Genomic DNA, 17,495 nt, shown 5'->3' with positions numbered 1-17,495 from the left:
AAAAACTTGAGTCGTCTTGAAAATGTTACAAGGATGTTTCACCATTCACCAGACATTTTTATTTCTGGCAAACTTGCTTTTTATGGAGCCTGGTCTGGGACTTAAAACCTACACTGTAAAATAATTTCTGATGGGAAAACGTCAAAAAGATGGTGCTGTGGCAGAGTCTTTCCGGAAAGCTGAAACAATTTTCATTTGGCTGGGAAAGGAGAGCATTCCATGCTCAGAGATTAGGCCCACTGTCAGGGAAGACTGACGTTGTCTAGACTGTCTTCCATTCACCAGGACAGCACAATACCCTAATTTTCTGATCATTTTTCTTACCCTCAAATGGTCTTGTGCAAGAAAAATATTCACAGACTTGGCATATTTTCTTGCTTTTGGCTCATCATCACTTTTCCCACATTTATAGGGGTGAATGTTTGATACAGAATAACAGTAGCATGTATAAAGGAAATTCCAATATTACTAATGAGGTCTGTAAACTTCTAGTCTCTGAGCTCCTAATGGGCAGGGAACATGTCTACAAACTCTGTTATGCTGTACTTGCCCAAGTTCCTAGTACACAGCGCTCAGCGCATGGTAAGCACTCAAAAAATGCCACTGATTGACCGATTAACAGTGAAGTTGGAACAAAGGGGAATTCAGGAAATCAAAGAAGGCCCTGCACAGTCAGCACTAGCTCTCCCCTTCTCCAGAAACAGAGATGTCCATTGGGATGCTTCGGTGTTATCTCCTAAAAACATGACTGTGATGCTTTAGGATAATAAATTGCAAAATGTTGACATTTGCATTAAAAGATAAGCTTCTAATTTGTCCCTACTTCAGGGCAAAAATCACTTAGCCTTTTTATTGGTCCTTCCTTTGTTTTATGAATCAACTTGAAAAACAGTCTTTTAAAGAATATTTTCATAGGAACTACTGCTGTATTTAAGACTCTGGCATGTTAATATTTCAGAATACTTATATGACTATATTTTGTTAATGTTTCCTAAAATGCATCCTCCTACAAATAATTCCACCTGAGGCAGGTGGAGAGATTGGAGTTTCATGGCCTTCATATCCTGAAATAGTGAGCTTGCTGGAGCTACCAACTATCGTATTGCGGGGAAAGAGTTTGGAGAAGCTGGATTGAAAAGGGTGATCAGTAATAAAAATGGTGATAGTATTTGTTAAGTGCTGAGGTGCACAGTTGGCAGGGATTCAGGTGACACTGGCAAGGATCAAAGGCAACAGAGGACTCAAGTGGATGGCAGCCAGAGAGCAAGATGGTGACAGGGATGATGGGAGGACAGTGGGGATTGAGAAATGGAGAAGACAAGCACAAGAACCCAGAAATCATGCTAATTCCTCATATTTTTGAGTACTTGAAATGTAACAGTCTGGATTTTCCTACTCTTTCTGGACAAGTAAGGTTGTGCTTTACACTTCTCTACAACAAGCACAAAACAGAGGAACAAGGTTGTATTGTTTTTTGTTTATTTTTAATTTAGACTACCAATGACATCGAGAAGCAGCATGGCCCAGTGGCTGCAGCATGGGCTTGGGGTTCAGAAGGATCTGTGTTTTAATCCCAGCTCTGCCATGTGTCTACTGTGTGACCTTGGCAAGTCACTTAACTTCGCTGGGCCTCAGTTACTCCATCTGTAAAATGTAGATTAAGAATGTGAGCTCTATGTGGGACATGGACTGTGTCCAGCCTTATTAGCTTTATAATATGTATGTACATATATGTATGTATATAATAAGTATATTGCCAACTTGTACTTCCCAAGCGCTTAGTACAGTGCTCTGCACACAGTAAGCTCTCAATAAATATGATTGAATGAATGAATAATAATGATAGTATTTGTTAAGCGCTTACTATGTGCCAAGTACTATTAGTACAGTGCCTGATACACAGTAAGTGCCTAATACCAGTTTGTTTATTTTTTAATAAAGATGATATTGAAGAAATTCCCAAGTGGTCTTGACCAGTTCACCTGGTTTAGGTTGGAGACACTGCTTTTTGCATTCCAGGTCTGGCCCCAACCTGGCTTCTTTGTCTCGCCAAGAAACTTGTGCACAGTTTTCAATGCCCAGGAATGCTCGGGCCCATCCCAAGGAAGGATTTAAATGTGTAGTACAGTGCTCTGCTCCCAGAAAATACTCAATAAATACCATTATCAATTGTATTTGAGTGCTTCCTCGGTTTACATCATTGTACTAAGCACTTGGGAGAACACAACATTACAGATTTGGTAGTCACATTCCCTGCCTTCAGTGAGCGTACCAGTATAGAGGGGAATCAATAATAATAATAATACTTGTTAAGCCCTTACTATGTTCCAAGCACTGTTCAAGATACAAGTTTATCAAGTTGGACACAGTTCCTGTCCCACATTGGGCTCACACTCTTAATCCCCATTTTATAGATGAATAGGCCCAGAGAAGTGACTTGCCCAAGGTCACACAATGGACACGTGGCAGAGTCAGGATTAGAACCCAGGTCCTTCTGACTCCCATGCTCTATCCACTGAGCCATGATATGAATAATAGTAAATTATGGATTTCTACCAAAAAGCTGTGGGGCTGAGGGAGAGGTGAAGAGTACAAATCCAAAAGGAAGGATGAAGCAGAAGGGAGTGGGAGAGAAAGAAATGAGGGAAGACCTCTTAGAGATGTGCTTTTAATAAGGCTTTGAAGATAGCAAGAGCAATCCCCTAACAATATGAAGAGGAAGGGCATTCCAGGCCAGAAGCAGGACGTGGGCGAGAGATTGAAGGTGAGATAGATGAGGAGCAAAGTGTGCGAGCTGAGTTGAAGTAGGAAATCAGGGAGGTAAGGGAAGAGAAAGGCAGGTAATGGAGTGCTTTAAAGCTGATGGTAAGGAGTTTCTGATTGATGGGAAGGTGGATGGGTAACCACTGGAGGGTCTTGAAGATTGGGGAAACATCAACTGAACATTTCTGTAAAAAAGTTATCTGGGTAGCAGAGTGAAGTATGCATCTAAGTGGCGGGGGGGGGAGGGAAGAGAGAGAGAGAGAGAGAGAGAGAGAGAGAGAGAGAGAGAGAGAGAGAGAGAGAGAGAGAGAGAGAGAGAGAGAGAGAGAGAGAGAGAGAGAGAGAGAGAGAGGAGACAGAGAAGGCAGGGAGTTCAGAAAGGAGGCTGATGTAGTAAAGCAGGATAGAATAAGTGCTTGTATTAAAGTGGTGGCAGTTCGGATGGAGAGGAAAGGACTTCAGCAATGTGACAATTGAACCGACAGGATTTGGTGACACTGAATATGTGGGTTGAATGAGAGCGGTCAGATGAGAATATCACCAAGGTTACAGGCTTGAGAGACAGGGATGATGGTAGAGCTGTCTACGGTATGGAGAAAGTCAAGGGGAAGACAGGATTGGTGTGGGAATATAAGGAGTTCTGTTTTGGACATATGAAGTTTGAAGTGTCGGCAGGATGTCCAACTTGGTTGATTTAACCTGAGCCCAGTTTCTCTGCCTTCAGTGTCACCACTAGGGTGACCAGCAACCCCTCCTTCTTTGGAGGCTTTGGTCAAACCTAGTCTTAAAAAATAAAAATTTAACCTTTCACTATCACTTTCCAGTGTCTCCCAATCCTTCCGCTAAGTCAATTTCCCCTAACATTTTTCACATAAAAGATCTTTCCTCCTTTAATACCATTCTCTCTTGTCCTGCCTCAGGAGAAACAGACAATTGCTCCCCACCTTTTATTAAATATGATTAAAGCTTGTTGTTAAGACATCCCTCCGGGTCCACTTCTCCAGAGTAAATAACTCAGGTTCCTTTCCTCTTCAAGCTTATTTGCCAATCCTTTAATTATTTTGGTTTAGAGACTCGGCTTTCTTAAGGAAAACAAACAGAATAAACAAAGGGAATGAGTCTTCAGTTTACTGCCTATTTTTTACATTTGCAAGTAGTTTTATGTGCCTATATGCTTTGCTGTTCTAAGGTGACAAGAAATGAGAGCTATTTGATTAAGAGAATAAAAAGAGTTTTAAAATCAGTTCACTTCAGAGAGTTCTGAGTATATATTTGAAAAGGGATTAAGACAGAGTGTTACCTGTGTTTCTGCAATCCATCATAATCTGGGCAAGGGACTACAGGTGGAGGCGAGATGAGTAAAAGAAAACAGGGAAGAAAAGAGAACATAGCTTTGGGTGTTTGGGGATTTTTTCCATATTTTAAAATTTTTGGGGTGTTGGGGGAGATTGTGTTCGTGTGTGCTTCTCCCCTAAGGGGAAATTCCTGAAAAGATACTTTAAATTTGGGGAGGAAGCGGGCGGGGGCAGAAGTGGCAAACAAAGAGATCTTGTATCTCTAGGGACAGCATGGCCTAATGAGGCAGAAAGGCACAGTGGAAAGGCACAGAAAGGCAGAAGACCTGAGTTCAAGTCTAAACTCTGCCATTGGCCTACTGTTTGATCTTCAGCATGTCACAACCTCAGTTTCATCTCATATTCCATCACTTATCAGCTGTGTGACTTTGGGCAAGTAGCTTAGCTTCCCTGTGCCTCAGTGACCTCATCCATAAAATGGGGATTAAGACTGTGAGCCCCATGTGGGACAAACTGATGACCTGGTATTCCCCCCCAGCGCTTAGAGCAGTGCTTGGCATATAGTAAGCACTTAAATACCATCTTTATTATTGTTATTACTCTGCAAAATGGGGATAACAACACCTGTCCTCCTATCTTCCTTAAAGAGTTGTTGTGAGGGAAAGGATAAGAAGGTTAATGTGAAACTGCTATGGGAATGAAAGCACTATTCAAAAATCAAGGTATTATAGTTGTTCTATGCTTCAGGAGACCCGGAATCTAGTCTCATCTTTGCCATTGGCCTGTTGCATGAACTTGGGCATGTCTATTTAACCTCACTCTACTTTCCTTTGCAAATCTGTGAAATAAGAATTAAATGTCTGTTCTCCCCTCCTCTTAGATTATAAACCCCAAGTAGAATAGGCACTATGTCTGATCATTTTGAATCTATTTACGCCAATCCTCAATGTTCAGGAGTGCTATATTTAATGATCATAATTAAAACTAAGAAAACACAAAAATCCATTGATTTCCCTTCACCTGACAAGGTCACCAACACTGAATCAGGAAGGGCTGGTTGCCACAAGTCTAGTGGGGATTTTTCTGGTTTGGAAGCTCCCTAAAAGCAGGGATCCTGTCTACTATGTAGTACTCTCCCTAGTATTTAGTATAGTGCTCTGCACACAGCAGGGGCTCAATACATTGTTGGGGATCCACTTTAAATATCCATTTGGCCTTTAAGTTACCAATGACCTGATCCATAACATCAGGACATCTCCACCTGTTGAGAAGCAAAGTAATCCAACAACACACAGTTCTGTCACAGAAAAAGAACAATTAAGATGTTAAAGCGTTTACTATGTCCACTGCTCTCTTTCAGTAAAACTGTCATTGGATAAGAAGCTAGAACTCAATACAGGAGGCCTCAATTTCAAAGATGAGAACTCCTGATACATGCCTATATTAAGGGATTTTTTTTTAAGTTATAATGGTCTTTGACAATCCAGGACTAAAGTTTCCCTACCATTTCCACTAGCAAATTAAACAAGGTGCTAAAAATTGATATTCACATGCTTCATACAGATGGTGATTAACATCCTTCTACTTTCTCAGTGTCAGACTACTGCTAAACAAATTGCCTTCAAAATGGGGTTACCTTCTATTAAAAGGAAAATGTACTTAAATGTGTTACATCTGCAGCAGGATATCAAAGTGAGATCTCGTAAGGACCTTGTGAGTTGGAGACCTTCCCATGACTCTCAATCAACGGTATTTACTGAGCACTTGGGAGAATACAACAGAGTTGGTAAACATGTTCCCTGCCCTCCAGGAGTTTACATCTTAGAGGGGGAGACATTGCTATAAACAACAGATATGAACATAAGTGCCCTGGGGCTGAGGGAGGGGTGAATATCAAATGCTCAAAAGGTATGGATCCAAGCTCATAAACCACTCAATAAGAGAGGGAGTCAGGGAAAAGAGGACTTAACTCTCATTTCAATATTTCTTGTTCTGTGCCTACATGCTGTGTCCACCTGAAGCAAAGCCAACAATAATAATAATAATAAAAGCAGCCACAAAGATTTCCCAGTGGGCTAAAATGTCCTGATTCAATTTTGCTGTTATGAATCTGGGATAGCAGCTGTACTCCTGTGAGCCTCTTGATTGGCCAGAGGTGCCTGATTGATATGCTTTTTGTCCTTTCTGCATTCAGAATATATTTGGCTGCATTCGGCTTCCAAAGGGCACTTAATTTCCAGGCCCCAGGGCGTTAGCACAAGATAGAGAAGCAGCAGGGTAAGAGCAAGGGCCTGGGAATCAGAAGGACCTGAGTTATAATTCTGGCCCCACCACGTGTCTGCTGTGTGGCCCTGGGCAATTCATTTCTCTGTGCCTCAGGTAATCATCTGTGAAATGGGTAGTAAGACTGTGAGCCTCATGTGGGACAAGGACTGTGTCCAACCTGATAATCTTGTATCTACTCCAGCTCTTAGTACAGGGCCTGGCTCATATTAAGCACTTAACAAATACCATAAAAAAATTCCGAGAACAAATTATAAACTCCTTGAAGCCAGCCCCTCAGTAAAACAATAAAGGGATGTTGACATAATAAAATGTTGACTTTCCATGTATTACTTGTATTGACAGGAGTAATACTCTATTTCGACCCTCAAGTTGCTACCCCCATCGCACAAGACCATTCCCCTCTTCTGTACTATGTAAGATGTTCATATACAAGAGCAATGTCAAAGAAAGGACACTGGTCCCAGCAGTCATTCAATGACCCAGTTCTTAGGCAGACTCTGGGAGAAGACTGGTAATGAGGTTCTTCAAACATATTGGATTATCATCAAATGCGATATCTGGCCTAGGCAGAAAGGACCTGAGAGAAGTTTTACATCGGAAAACTGAGTTTTAAGAAATGCCCTTGCCTTATGAAAGCATGGAGATAAATACATATTAAAAGGACACTATGTTGTAAAAATGAAAGAACAAATCTTTTTAAGTCTATATACTCTGGAGAAAACTGCCCAGGCAAATAAGGAAATAGACGAGATGATACAAAAGATAATCAGTACATGGATGATCACTGATTAATTGAATTAGCTGAGCAGTTCAGATGAATTATAAACATAATACAAATAGAATTACATATTTCACTTTGTAATGACTGTCATTCTCCTTCAATTAAACTTTGTAGTCCAAACTTTTTTTTTTTTTTACTGCGTGGCAGAGGGAATTTTTCCTGTGAAGTTTCTTGGACAATCTTGAATTTTGTATAGTGTTTTAAATGGATAGAAATTATATTTTCTACTAATCCCACAATTCCTAAAGTGCCTTGAATGTTTTCCAAAAAGAGAAGGTTCCAAAATTCAGGACTATCAAAGAATCCCTAAGAGACCCTATTAAAAAAAAAAACAGAGTTTCTCTTTTTTTATGAAATATTAATATATATACACATAGACCTTAGAAGGGAAAGATCAACAGTGAGAAGCAGTGTGGCTCAGTGGAAAGAGCCCGGGCTTGGAAGTCAGAGGTCATGGGTTCCAATCCCAGCTCTGCCACTTATCGGCTGTGTGACTTTGGGCAAGTCACTTAAAAAACTTCTCTGTGCCTCAGTTACCTCATCTGTAAAATGTGGATTAAGATTGTGAGCCCCACTTGGGACAACCTGATCATCTTGTATCCCCCCAGTGCTTAGAACAGTGCTTTGCACATACTAAGCACTTAAATACCATCATTATTATCAACATTTATCATTCTCAGGAAGCAAATTTAGTCAATTGATATATTTTTGGTAACAAATTCTAATAAAATCAAGCCTTTAAAGGATATGGAAATGATGACTTTACCATGATTAACATTGTAGTACGGATTCTAAGAATACCACATTGCATTAACTACTGTCCTTCTTAAAGAGCATGAAGATACATTGCTATTCTGAGTTACCACATAAATCAAGTTGCAATGGCATAAATGTCACAATTAAGCACCATATGCTTTCATGGTGCCTGAGGTTTTGATGGAAAAAGCTGTTTGAACAAAAAGTCCCCAGTGTAGTAACAAATTGAAGTTGTACCCAAAGTTCTACTAGGGCTATCAAAATCAAGAGGATCTCAACAAATGACTGTGGAACCTACAGTGTCATTTTCTAAGAGCCACCTTCTGCACCAACATTTTGGCAAAAATCAAGCACCAGTGATAAATATCTGAAAGCCACATTACCAACTGTGCATCTTTTTGCCCTAGTCATGGCAAAAGGTGCCTAGAAGCCCCCTGATATTTAGTGTAACATTTCCTGAAAGGAGTGTGTAGAAGGAAATTTGAAATCAAGTTAATTTGTAATTAAATATTGGTTATGATGCTCAGGTGGTTTTCTAGAAATGTTTTACTCTTAATAAAAGGCATTTTCACAAAGTAAATTCATGGTCAACTAGATAAATATGTATTTCAGTGTTTCCTATGGTGGGGGAATTTAAAAGTCTGTAACTATTAAAAATGTGTTCTCAGTCAACCTGTCATAAGTTTTCTACCAAAATATCACTGAATAATCAATAAGAATATTTAGTTCATCTCTTATGTATGAATTAATTTTCAAAAGTTGCAGTCATTTGGAAGACAACATGTGAGGGCCAGAATTTGCCATGTCTTCAAAGTTCAAAAGGCAGATTTTTCGGAATCATGAAATTTTAATTCCTTTCATTTACATTGCAGCTAGTGTAAAGAATATAGATTGTAGGCAACAAGCTAAGTGCTTTTTGCAGAGTGCTGAAACTAAACCTACTTTCTCCTACATATGTGCCAATGCTGTCTGGAAGGTACTGCATCTTGGTATTTATTGTCCAATCACTGATTGTCAACTTACATTTAACGTCTGTTCAGGAGGTAATCTAGGAGAAGACTAGGCTAAAAGTAAAAATAGAATTTACTCTAGAGGGCTGTGTTCAAACAGGCAAAGTGAAGTGGAAATTTGAGCTTTCTTCAGGAAATTGATTCAGCACAAGCATGTCAATCCAGACCATTCAGACCAGAACTCCTTCTCACCCTCCCCTAGCCCCCTCCCCAATAGACGGTTTATTGGACCAAATAAAAGCAGCTGGGCTACAAAAGTTTATGAAACTCATCAACAGGAAAATGTAATCAAAGCAAGAGCTAAATTAGGCCCTATCTTCCCCATAGCAAGGAATTAAGTGGTGTGCAGCAGTGAGGAATTTCAATTCACAGATCTTTAAATAATGTTTCATCAAGATATTTGCTTCAAACCCACATTCTACAATATTAAGGGGATGCTTCCAGATTAAAGTCTCCCAGTTCCCTAGCAGTAGTCAGGTCCAGCTTTAACTCGCTATCTAATTTGTTTCAGACAAAGTACAAGAGGGATGGGTTTTGTGATAAAGGATAATCCAGCACAATTAGAAGACTATTGCCTTGGGTAAACTAGGCCTTAAAATTCTTTTTTAAAGTACAAAGATTAAGAGGCACAACAGTAGGTCTAAAGGTTTGGTCAGTTATCTCAAGTGCCAAGACCTAGTACTAAAACATCACCAATCAGCTTAAAATAGGGATTCACTGTAGACAGCAGCAACAGTCATTTGCCACTGCTAGCCACTGAAGACTTCCAGATTGTTCATGTTCTGCAAGAGGAAGAGTCCCTTGTTCTGGTATTGACTCAATTTTTTAATTGAAAAAGAACAACAACATGCCATTCACAGAATAAAATGAATATTACTTTGCTAGGGAACAAATGGACTCCCTATAGTGTCCTCTTCACTTTCACATTCGGAAAACTAAGCATTGCTACAAAGTGGATTTTTTTCTCCCTTTATCTATTGACCAGGACATACAGGATCCCATTGCTTTCCCAAGTTACCAATACCAAAATGAAAAAAGTTATTTTACCAATATTTACTCTTGAAAAAAAAAATCATTTCTCTAGGGACATGAACAGCAACTAACCACAACTTTAAAAAAAAATCAGTACCCTACTCAGCTTATTTCCAGTCAAATATGAACTTTCAATGTATGGTTTATATAAAACGTCTCCTGTGTTCATTGGGTTTTTAAATGAAAATACAAATAAAATCTAGCACAGGTCAAAACAGCATTCATCAGGACAAATACTGAGTGAGGCTACAAGTCACGTAGTACTGCACTCTTACCACAGGACAATAATAGCAGGAAGTTCATTTATTCATTAGTATTTATTGAGCACTGACTGTGTGAAGAGCACTATTCAAGCATATTCATTGAGTGCTTACTGTGTGCAGAGCACTGTACTAAGTGCTTGGGCCCTACTTCAAGGCCCTGAGAGCTCACCTCCTCCAGGAGGCCTTCCCAGACTGAGCCCCTTCCTTCCTCTCCCCCTCGTCTCCCTCTCCATCCCCCCATCTTACCTCCTTCCCTTCCCCACAACACCTGTATATATGTTTGTACATATTTACTCTATTTATTTTACTTGTACATATCTATTCTATTTATTTTATTTTGTTAGTATGTTTGGTTTTGTTCTCTGTCTCCCCCTTTTAGACTGTGAGCCCACTGTTGGGTAGGGACTGTCTCTATATGTTGCCAATTTGTACTTCCCAAGCGCTTAGTACAGTGCTCTGCACATAGTAAGCGCTCAATAAATACAATTGATGATGAAGTACAAGTTTGCAACATATAGAGACGGTCCCTACCCAACAGAAGGCTCACAGTCTAGAAGACTGTACTAAACTCTTGGGAGAATACAATGCAACAGACTCATTCTCCGCCCAAATTAGTTTACAGTCTGGAGGAGGAGACAGACATTAATACAAATAAATTACAGATACATACATAAGTGATGTGGGGCTGGCAGGAGGAGGGTGATGGTGGGGAAAGGACAAAGAGAACAAGTTAGGGTGAAGCAGGAGGGAGTGGAAGAGGAAAAGGGGCAAAGGTCAGGGAAGACTTCTTGGAGGAGATGTGCCTTCAATAAGTCTTTGAAGGCAGGGAGAGTAATTGTCTGTCAAATCTAAAGAGGGACGGCATTCCAGGCCAGAGGCAGGACGTAGTCAAGGGGACAGGGGTGAGATAGATGAGAACGAGGCCCCGTGAGCAGGTTGGCATTACAGGAGCGAAGTGTTTGGGCTGGTATCACCAAAGATACTGAAGCCCATTGTAATTACTATGGTATTTGTGAAGTACTTACTCTGTGCCACTGTACTAAGCCCTGGGGGGGATAGAAGCAAAATTGAGTTGGATATAGTCCCTGTCCCACATGGAGCTACCAGTCTCAATCCCCATTTAACAGATGAGGTAACTAAGACACAGAGAAATGAAGTGACTTGCACAAGGTCACACAGCAGACAAGCAGAGGAGCAGGGATTAGAACCCATGACCTTCTACCAGGCCTGTGCTCTATCCACTATGTCCTGCTGTTTTGAAAATAAGAACAATTCCAGTAGTGATAGCAATGTAAGAAGTGGTCCCTCTTCTGAGATTTTAGTTACATTCTGCTTCTGTGGAATCTACCTGCCTATATATAATACTGCTCCTTCTTTAATTACAAAATGGAACATTAATGCCAAAACTGAATGTTAACGTTTATCGTGGTAAAAATTCAATTGGAAATTGCTATGATATTTATAATGAGTGTATGAGAGTATTTATAATGAGATAATATAATAATAATAATGACTCCCAGACTTTGGAGTCAGAGGTTGTGGGTTCTAATCCCACTCTGCCACTTATCAGCTGTGTGACTTTGGGCAAGTCACTTAATTTCTCTGTGTTTGAGTTACCTCATCTGTGAAATGGGGATTAAGACTGTGAGCCCCATGTGGGACAACGTGATTACCTTGTATCAACCCCAGTACTTAGAAAAAAGTGCTTTGCACATAGTAAGTGCTTAACAAATACCATTATTATTAGGTTAGTCTGGTCAGTAACTGAGTTGCTCAGACCATTGTTGAGACTCACAAAGATGAACAATGACTAAAATAGAATACAAAAAGCATGAAATTTAAAGTACTTTAATAAAAATGATAGTATTTAAACACTTACTATGTGCAAAGCACTGTTCTAAGTGCTGGGGAGGTTACAAGGTGATCAGGCTGTCCCACGGGGGGCTCACAGTCTTAATCCCCATTTTACAGATGAGGTAACTGAGGCACAGAGAAGTTAACTGACTTGCCCAAAGTCACACAGCTGTTGTTCTACTTGTTCACTCATGGGTCATAAAAGTGCTGGAAATTAATCTTCAGTGCAAAAATTATAAAATAAAGGAGTGTATTTTTGTACAAAAGTGTAATAGGCCTACTGCAGGTACTCTCTCAGGCACTTAGTCCAGTGTTCTGCACCAACTAAGGGCTCAATAAATACCACTGACTGATTGGTCAAGTTGTCTATTCTGTATAGTGCCATTACTTGTGGATAGGTTTATGAGTAGACAACATTTTCCCCATGCTATCCAAATTCCATCACCAGACAGTGAATTCACACATAAGACAACATTGAGCTATGTATAACCTTCCAAAAACAACAAGCATGACTACTGTTTAGGCCACTTTGATATTAACTTGGCATGTTTGAAGATTCAATTGAATACGATGAGTACAAAGACTAGAGTAGGTGTAGACCAGCACATACAAAAAAATGTGGTTTTGAAGTCATGTAATTAGGAAAAATATCTCCGACAACTGTTCCTGAGAAGTTCATCAAGTCATTGCAAATTCAAATTTGGTTGACCAACTTCCTTAAGATAAATTTACCAGTTTTTAAAAGTGAGCATTTGAACCAACTCTACCTCGTAGTATTTTCTCCATGCTGACAAAATATATTTAAAATACACCACCTTTGTACAACAAAATTGAAGGCTAAGTTCATTAAAATTATATTCATAAGTGGGAAACTGACAAGCATTATTCATACACTATGTGGGTGCAAATGCGATTTTCAGTGCAAGGACAAATATAACTATTTTTAAAGATACTATGGGATTCAGTAATGTTTTTGAATTATCATTTTATACTAAGAAACTGTCTATTATGTTGCAAAGTTATTTTGGGAGTATCAATCAACTTTTGGATAATCATGACATTCTTATAATTGAATTGTTAAGTTGGGCACAGATCAAAAACAATAAATTAGAAAGTTCCATGTTACTTTTTGTCTTGTGATGACCTCTCCTGGTTGAGCTGTTCATTATCCTTGAATCTGGTAGTTAAGAGTATCTTACTCAGCTGTGAAAGTTCCTGGTCTGTAGAACACGTTCAACTCATTTTAAAATTATAATTTATAATGGAAAATTATTAGAAAGATAAAAGGTGCAGATTTAAAATTTTTATACTGTTACTTGACACCAACAGAATTCCGTGCATTCTTCTCTGTTGCAAGTAATTCATGTCTAGGGAGCCAAAAAAATAACTGTCCTGGCCTTGGTGAGACTTGCAGTACATTTTTCTCTTGATATATTTTTCCTCTTATCCAGTCAATTGAGAAACTTAATTTTGGAGAAATTGGAACTACCAGGACATATTTCATTTAAAACTAATGCGAATTAAAGCTACAGATTCATCAGCTGGCATGTCAGCATGTGTAGTTTGAATCCATTTCATGTTTCCTATGGAATCATTTAGATAATTACAATCTGGAAATTAAAATGAGTGTTTTTTAAATAATGAAACTGCTAAGTTTGTGATGGCAAGAAATATAGGTGTTACACGTGTGAAACAAACAAACAATTATTCTTGGGTTTGATCCTTAACTCACAGCATTAGTTTTCACCTACTGGAGAAGGTGGAGAACATTGGGAAAATGGAGGCTTCAGTTCAGGGGAAAACGGGTTGGATTCCCTAATTCATTATTAACTTGGATGTATATAAAAAAAAAATCTAACGGTTCAACATCAGCATGCCTTACCAGTGGTCCTTTCATTGGGTTCACTGGAAAAATTTAATTTCAAACTTAATTTCATTACTGGCTACCTTAACCTTTTCCTTCCCAGAGAATAAATGCTCTTTTGCAAAGTCAAGAGATTCTTATAATATTTGGCATTTATAAGTGTACAAAGTTTTGGTCTACTTATGTCTCTAATCACTTTCTACATGCATCTGCACAATGGATGTACTGGAGAGACATTATTTTCTTCCCCATTAGCATTCTGCTAAAACTTTTTCAATAAGAAATCCAAACATTGTTCAACTGTTTGGAATGTGATGTCGATTTTAAGATATTAAAAAGGTGTTTCTGCATGAAGACAAGGGCCTAGAGCGCACTTCTCTACATATCAGAAAGCTATTAAAAATGTTTCAACATAGAATTGCAGGGACTTAAAATAGATGACTTCAGCCTGTCAAGGGACACTGAGATAATCTTATTTGAGCCATTATTTCCTATTAGAAGGAAAAAAAAAAGTGTGCAATTCATAGCCACCCATGTCCCAGTGATATTTTCCAAAGGATATCAGTAAAGGTAAGTTAGCAGAAGACTACAATTCTGGCTCTGTCACTACCAGTTATGCATACTAATAACATTTAATAATCAACAATTAAAAACCCAAATGTTCAAAAAAGGAAAATATCCACTAACTAGCCATATCTCAAACCTCAACAAATCACTTGGTTTAAATTCACACACACACACACACACACACGTTGTGCTTACATTCCCCAGCCATGTATTTTCATTGGAAAACTCAGTCCATAAACACACACACAAAAAAAAGCCCACCTCTTGAGCGTTTAACTCTTCTAGTATTGGGAGAGGAGGATGCTTGCCCTCTTTAGATTCCCAATCTATTCTAGCAAGTACTGCAGAAGAGGAACTGAACCACTACACTGTTTCAACATTTTGAAAAATTACCATGAAATAGCACAGCGTGGGCCTGGCTTCAGACTGCCAGAAGAAACAGCAATGAAAAGTTGCATTTACCTGCAAAGCTTCGCAGGAAGCTGCAGAGCACTGCAATGTTAAAGATCTCCTTAGGTGCTTATACATGTTTCCCGGGCTGCAATTCAGCAATTCTTTAGCATTAAGCTCTTTATAGAGCTCCAACAGCTACACCTTTAGTGCTGGGTATTTCCCATTTTGCCAGGGATATCTGAGTTTTAGTTCAAAGCAGCTGAACTTTTTCACTGGCAGGGCGACAAAGGATCGCCATTCCCCTTAACAAGGCACACCCTTCACACCTGCCTAGCCGTGTCTTTAAAAAAACCAATCTTTCCAAAATGAAATCAGCTGATTCCTTTTTGGTTCTGGTATTTCCTTACCCATCTCCCAGCCAGCACATCCCCCAAACCAAGATGATCAGCCGCACTAAACTGGAACAACTTCCAAGTCTCTGAACTAGCTCGGACCCCCAAAACTTTCCACCAGGACCATCCCCCTCTCCCCCCCCCCCAAAAAAAAACCCCACCAAAACACTTCCCTCACTGCCAGAATTTGCAATTTCTCCTCCTCCCTTGCTGCAATTACGTGACCAGAGTGCCACCCCAACAGAGAGAACAAGAGGGAGAGGACCTTAATTCGTTTGTGGGGGAGGGAAAAAAAAATCACACAGGGAAATAAATCAGCTCAGGTTCCAGGTCACAGGAGCAGAAGGCTACTTACGGGATGCAGAAAAGGCAGTCCGAGCTCTGCAGTTGATGCTGCTGAAAATCCAGAGGAATACCAATGCCCCGCAGCCAGCTCGAGGTATCCCAACCATCCTTCCCCCTCCGGCTTGCTTTATTCCCAAAGCCCGGTGTGGGATAGCCTGTAGGTCTTCTCTCGGGCCGTCTCTGCGATGGACTGGATCAGGTTTTTTTTTTAAAAAAAGAAGTCTCCTTTTCCTCCTACTTCTCTTCTTTCTGCCTTTAGTTCTTCAGGGCTTGTAGAGGGAAGGAAAGTCTCAGACTCTTTGCCTTCCCTCTCCCATAAAACCGACAAAGTAAGGTGGGAAAGAAATTCACCCAAGAGAGGGGTGGGAAAAATATTTATATATATATATTCTTCCTCCCAAAAACCTTCTCCTGGGAAGTAACCAGAGAAGGGCAGGGGAATGCAGGGGGAAGAAAAAAAAAAGAGGGGGGGAGAAAGGTGGTGTTGGTGGCTCTGCTGATGTTCTTGCTACCACTGCAGTTCAACACTTCCTTCCCCACTGAGCAGGGCCAATGAGCAAGATTTCCAAGCAGCTCCCGGCTCAGACAGCTCGATCTATGCCCAGATATTCACATCTACACACCCAGCCCGACTGGCACGCAGAAGGATACTTGCGCAGCAGCAGCAGCACCGAATCCAGCTCAGCTCTCTGCTTCCCCAGGATTCAGCATTTTCCAGCAGGAGAAGGAGGAGGAGGAAATACTGCCACCACCAGCTCTTGCAACCAGCCAGGGGAAGGAAGGAGGGAGGGGGCTTGGGGGAATCCTCCTGTCTCTCTTCTTCGGTCTCCTCCCTGACTCCTCCTTCTTTTGCTAGCAGAAGCCCCCCTGGACTCTTCTCCCCTCCACTAGACTCCTTTGAAAAGGCAGGATGCAGGCAGAGATTTTTTTTAGGGGAAGGAGGTCTGGCCAAGCTCCCAAGGCAGAGAGGATGCGCTGGCCATAATGCTGAACTTCTCCCAGTAATCCTGCAAGGAGCCTCCTTCCTTTGCTTTAGGAAAAATCACACATATACCCCTCGGTTTATAGGACTTGGGTTTTCCCTTTCTCTTCCCCCCTCCACCCCAGAAGCTAGATGGTACAGCTCCTCTTTATATCCAGCCTCCTGGGATCCACAATCGGGATCCGAGCGGTCCTAACTCCAGGGATGGGCTGGAGCATCCCCACTGGAAGAGCTCGCACTGCAGAAGTCGCTAATGCAGATGTTTTCAATGTGTAATTAATTCACCCACCCGACCACAGGCACAGGAGCGCAGCAGATGCACAGAGATGTAGGAGAGTCCACACAAGGGCAGGCAAACACGGGCTCGGATAGGAAGCCACAATCACCAAACTGCACAAATAAATAGGCAAACAACAACAGTGCCCAGAAGGGAACTACTTACAGGCCTTAGCGACAAGTTCCCTCGGGGAGAAAAGGAGATAGGAGGCCAAGGAACAGCTTATTCCCCTATCAGTGATTTAATTCTCTTTCACACACACACACACACACTTAATTTAGCTTCAGTTTGCTTTGATAGCAATCTGTTTTTCAGATTTCTTCAGAACATGTGTAATCTGACTTTAAGGTCATCTGAATAACTAATGATGACTAAAGAGAAACAAGGAGGGCCAACTCGGATTTTAATGCCTTATACTTAATGATTCTTCACCTGTATGAGAAATAAAATTTTTATTGGGGACTTGCCTAATATTGAAACACTTTAACTTTTGAATAACCCAATAGACTTTCACTTGGTTCAATTCGGTAGTAATAGTATTTAATTAGTGCAATATTTATGAGGCTCATTTGGCAGTCCTTGGTTGGGCCAGATTTTGGTTGATTTATTGAGATGCTATGACCTATAAAAAACTG

General features: G+C 40.4%; 1 protein-coding gene across 1 annotated transcript in view; it reads right to left on the bottom strand.

Annotated features, from left to right (window-relative positions):
* Nucleotides 1–16,596, bottom strand: part of CNTNAP2 (contactin associated protein 2) — a 1,198,489-nt gene extending 1,181,893 nt beyond the window's left edge. Inside the window, exon 1 of the mRNA XM_038760181.1 lies at nucleotides 15,612–16,596. Within this exon, the coding sequence (XP_038616109.1) occupies nucleotides 15,612–15,708 (97 nt within the window). The 5' untranslated portion in view covers nucleotides 15,709–16,596. The remainder of the gene's footprint in view (nucleotides 1–15,611) is intronic.
* Nucleotides 16,597–17,495: the final 899 nt, after the last annotated feature.

The sequence above is a fragment of the Tachyglossus aculeatus genome, chromosome 18 (assembly GCF_015852505.1).
Source record: "Tachyglossus aculeatus isolate mTacAcu1 chromosome 18, mTacAcu1.pri, whole genome shotgun sequence".
NCBI lineage: Eukaryota > Metazoa > Chordata > Mammalia > Monotremata > Tachyglossidae > Tachyglossus > Tachyglossus aculeatus.
This window is presented reverse-complemented; position numbering and strand designations above follow the sequence as displayed.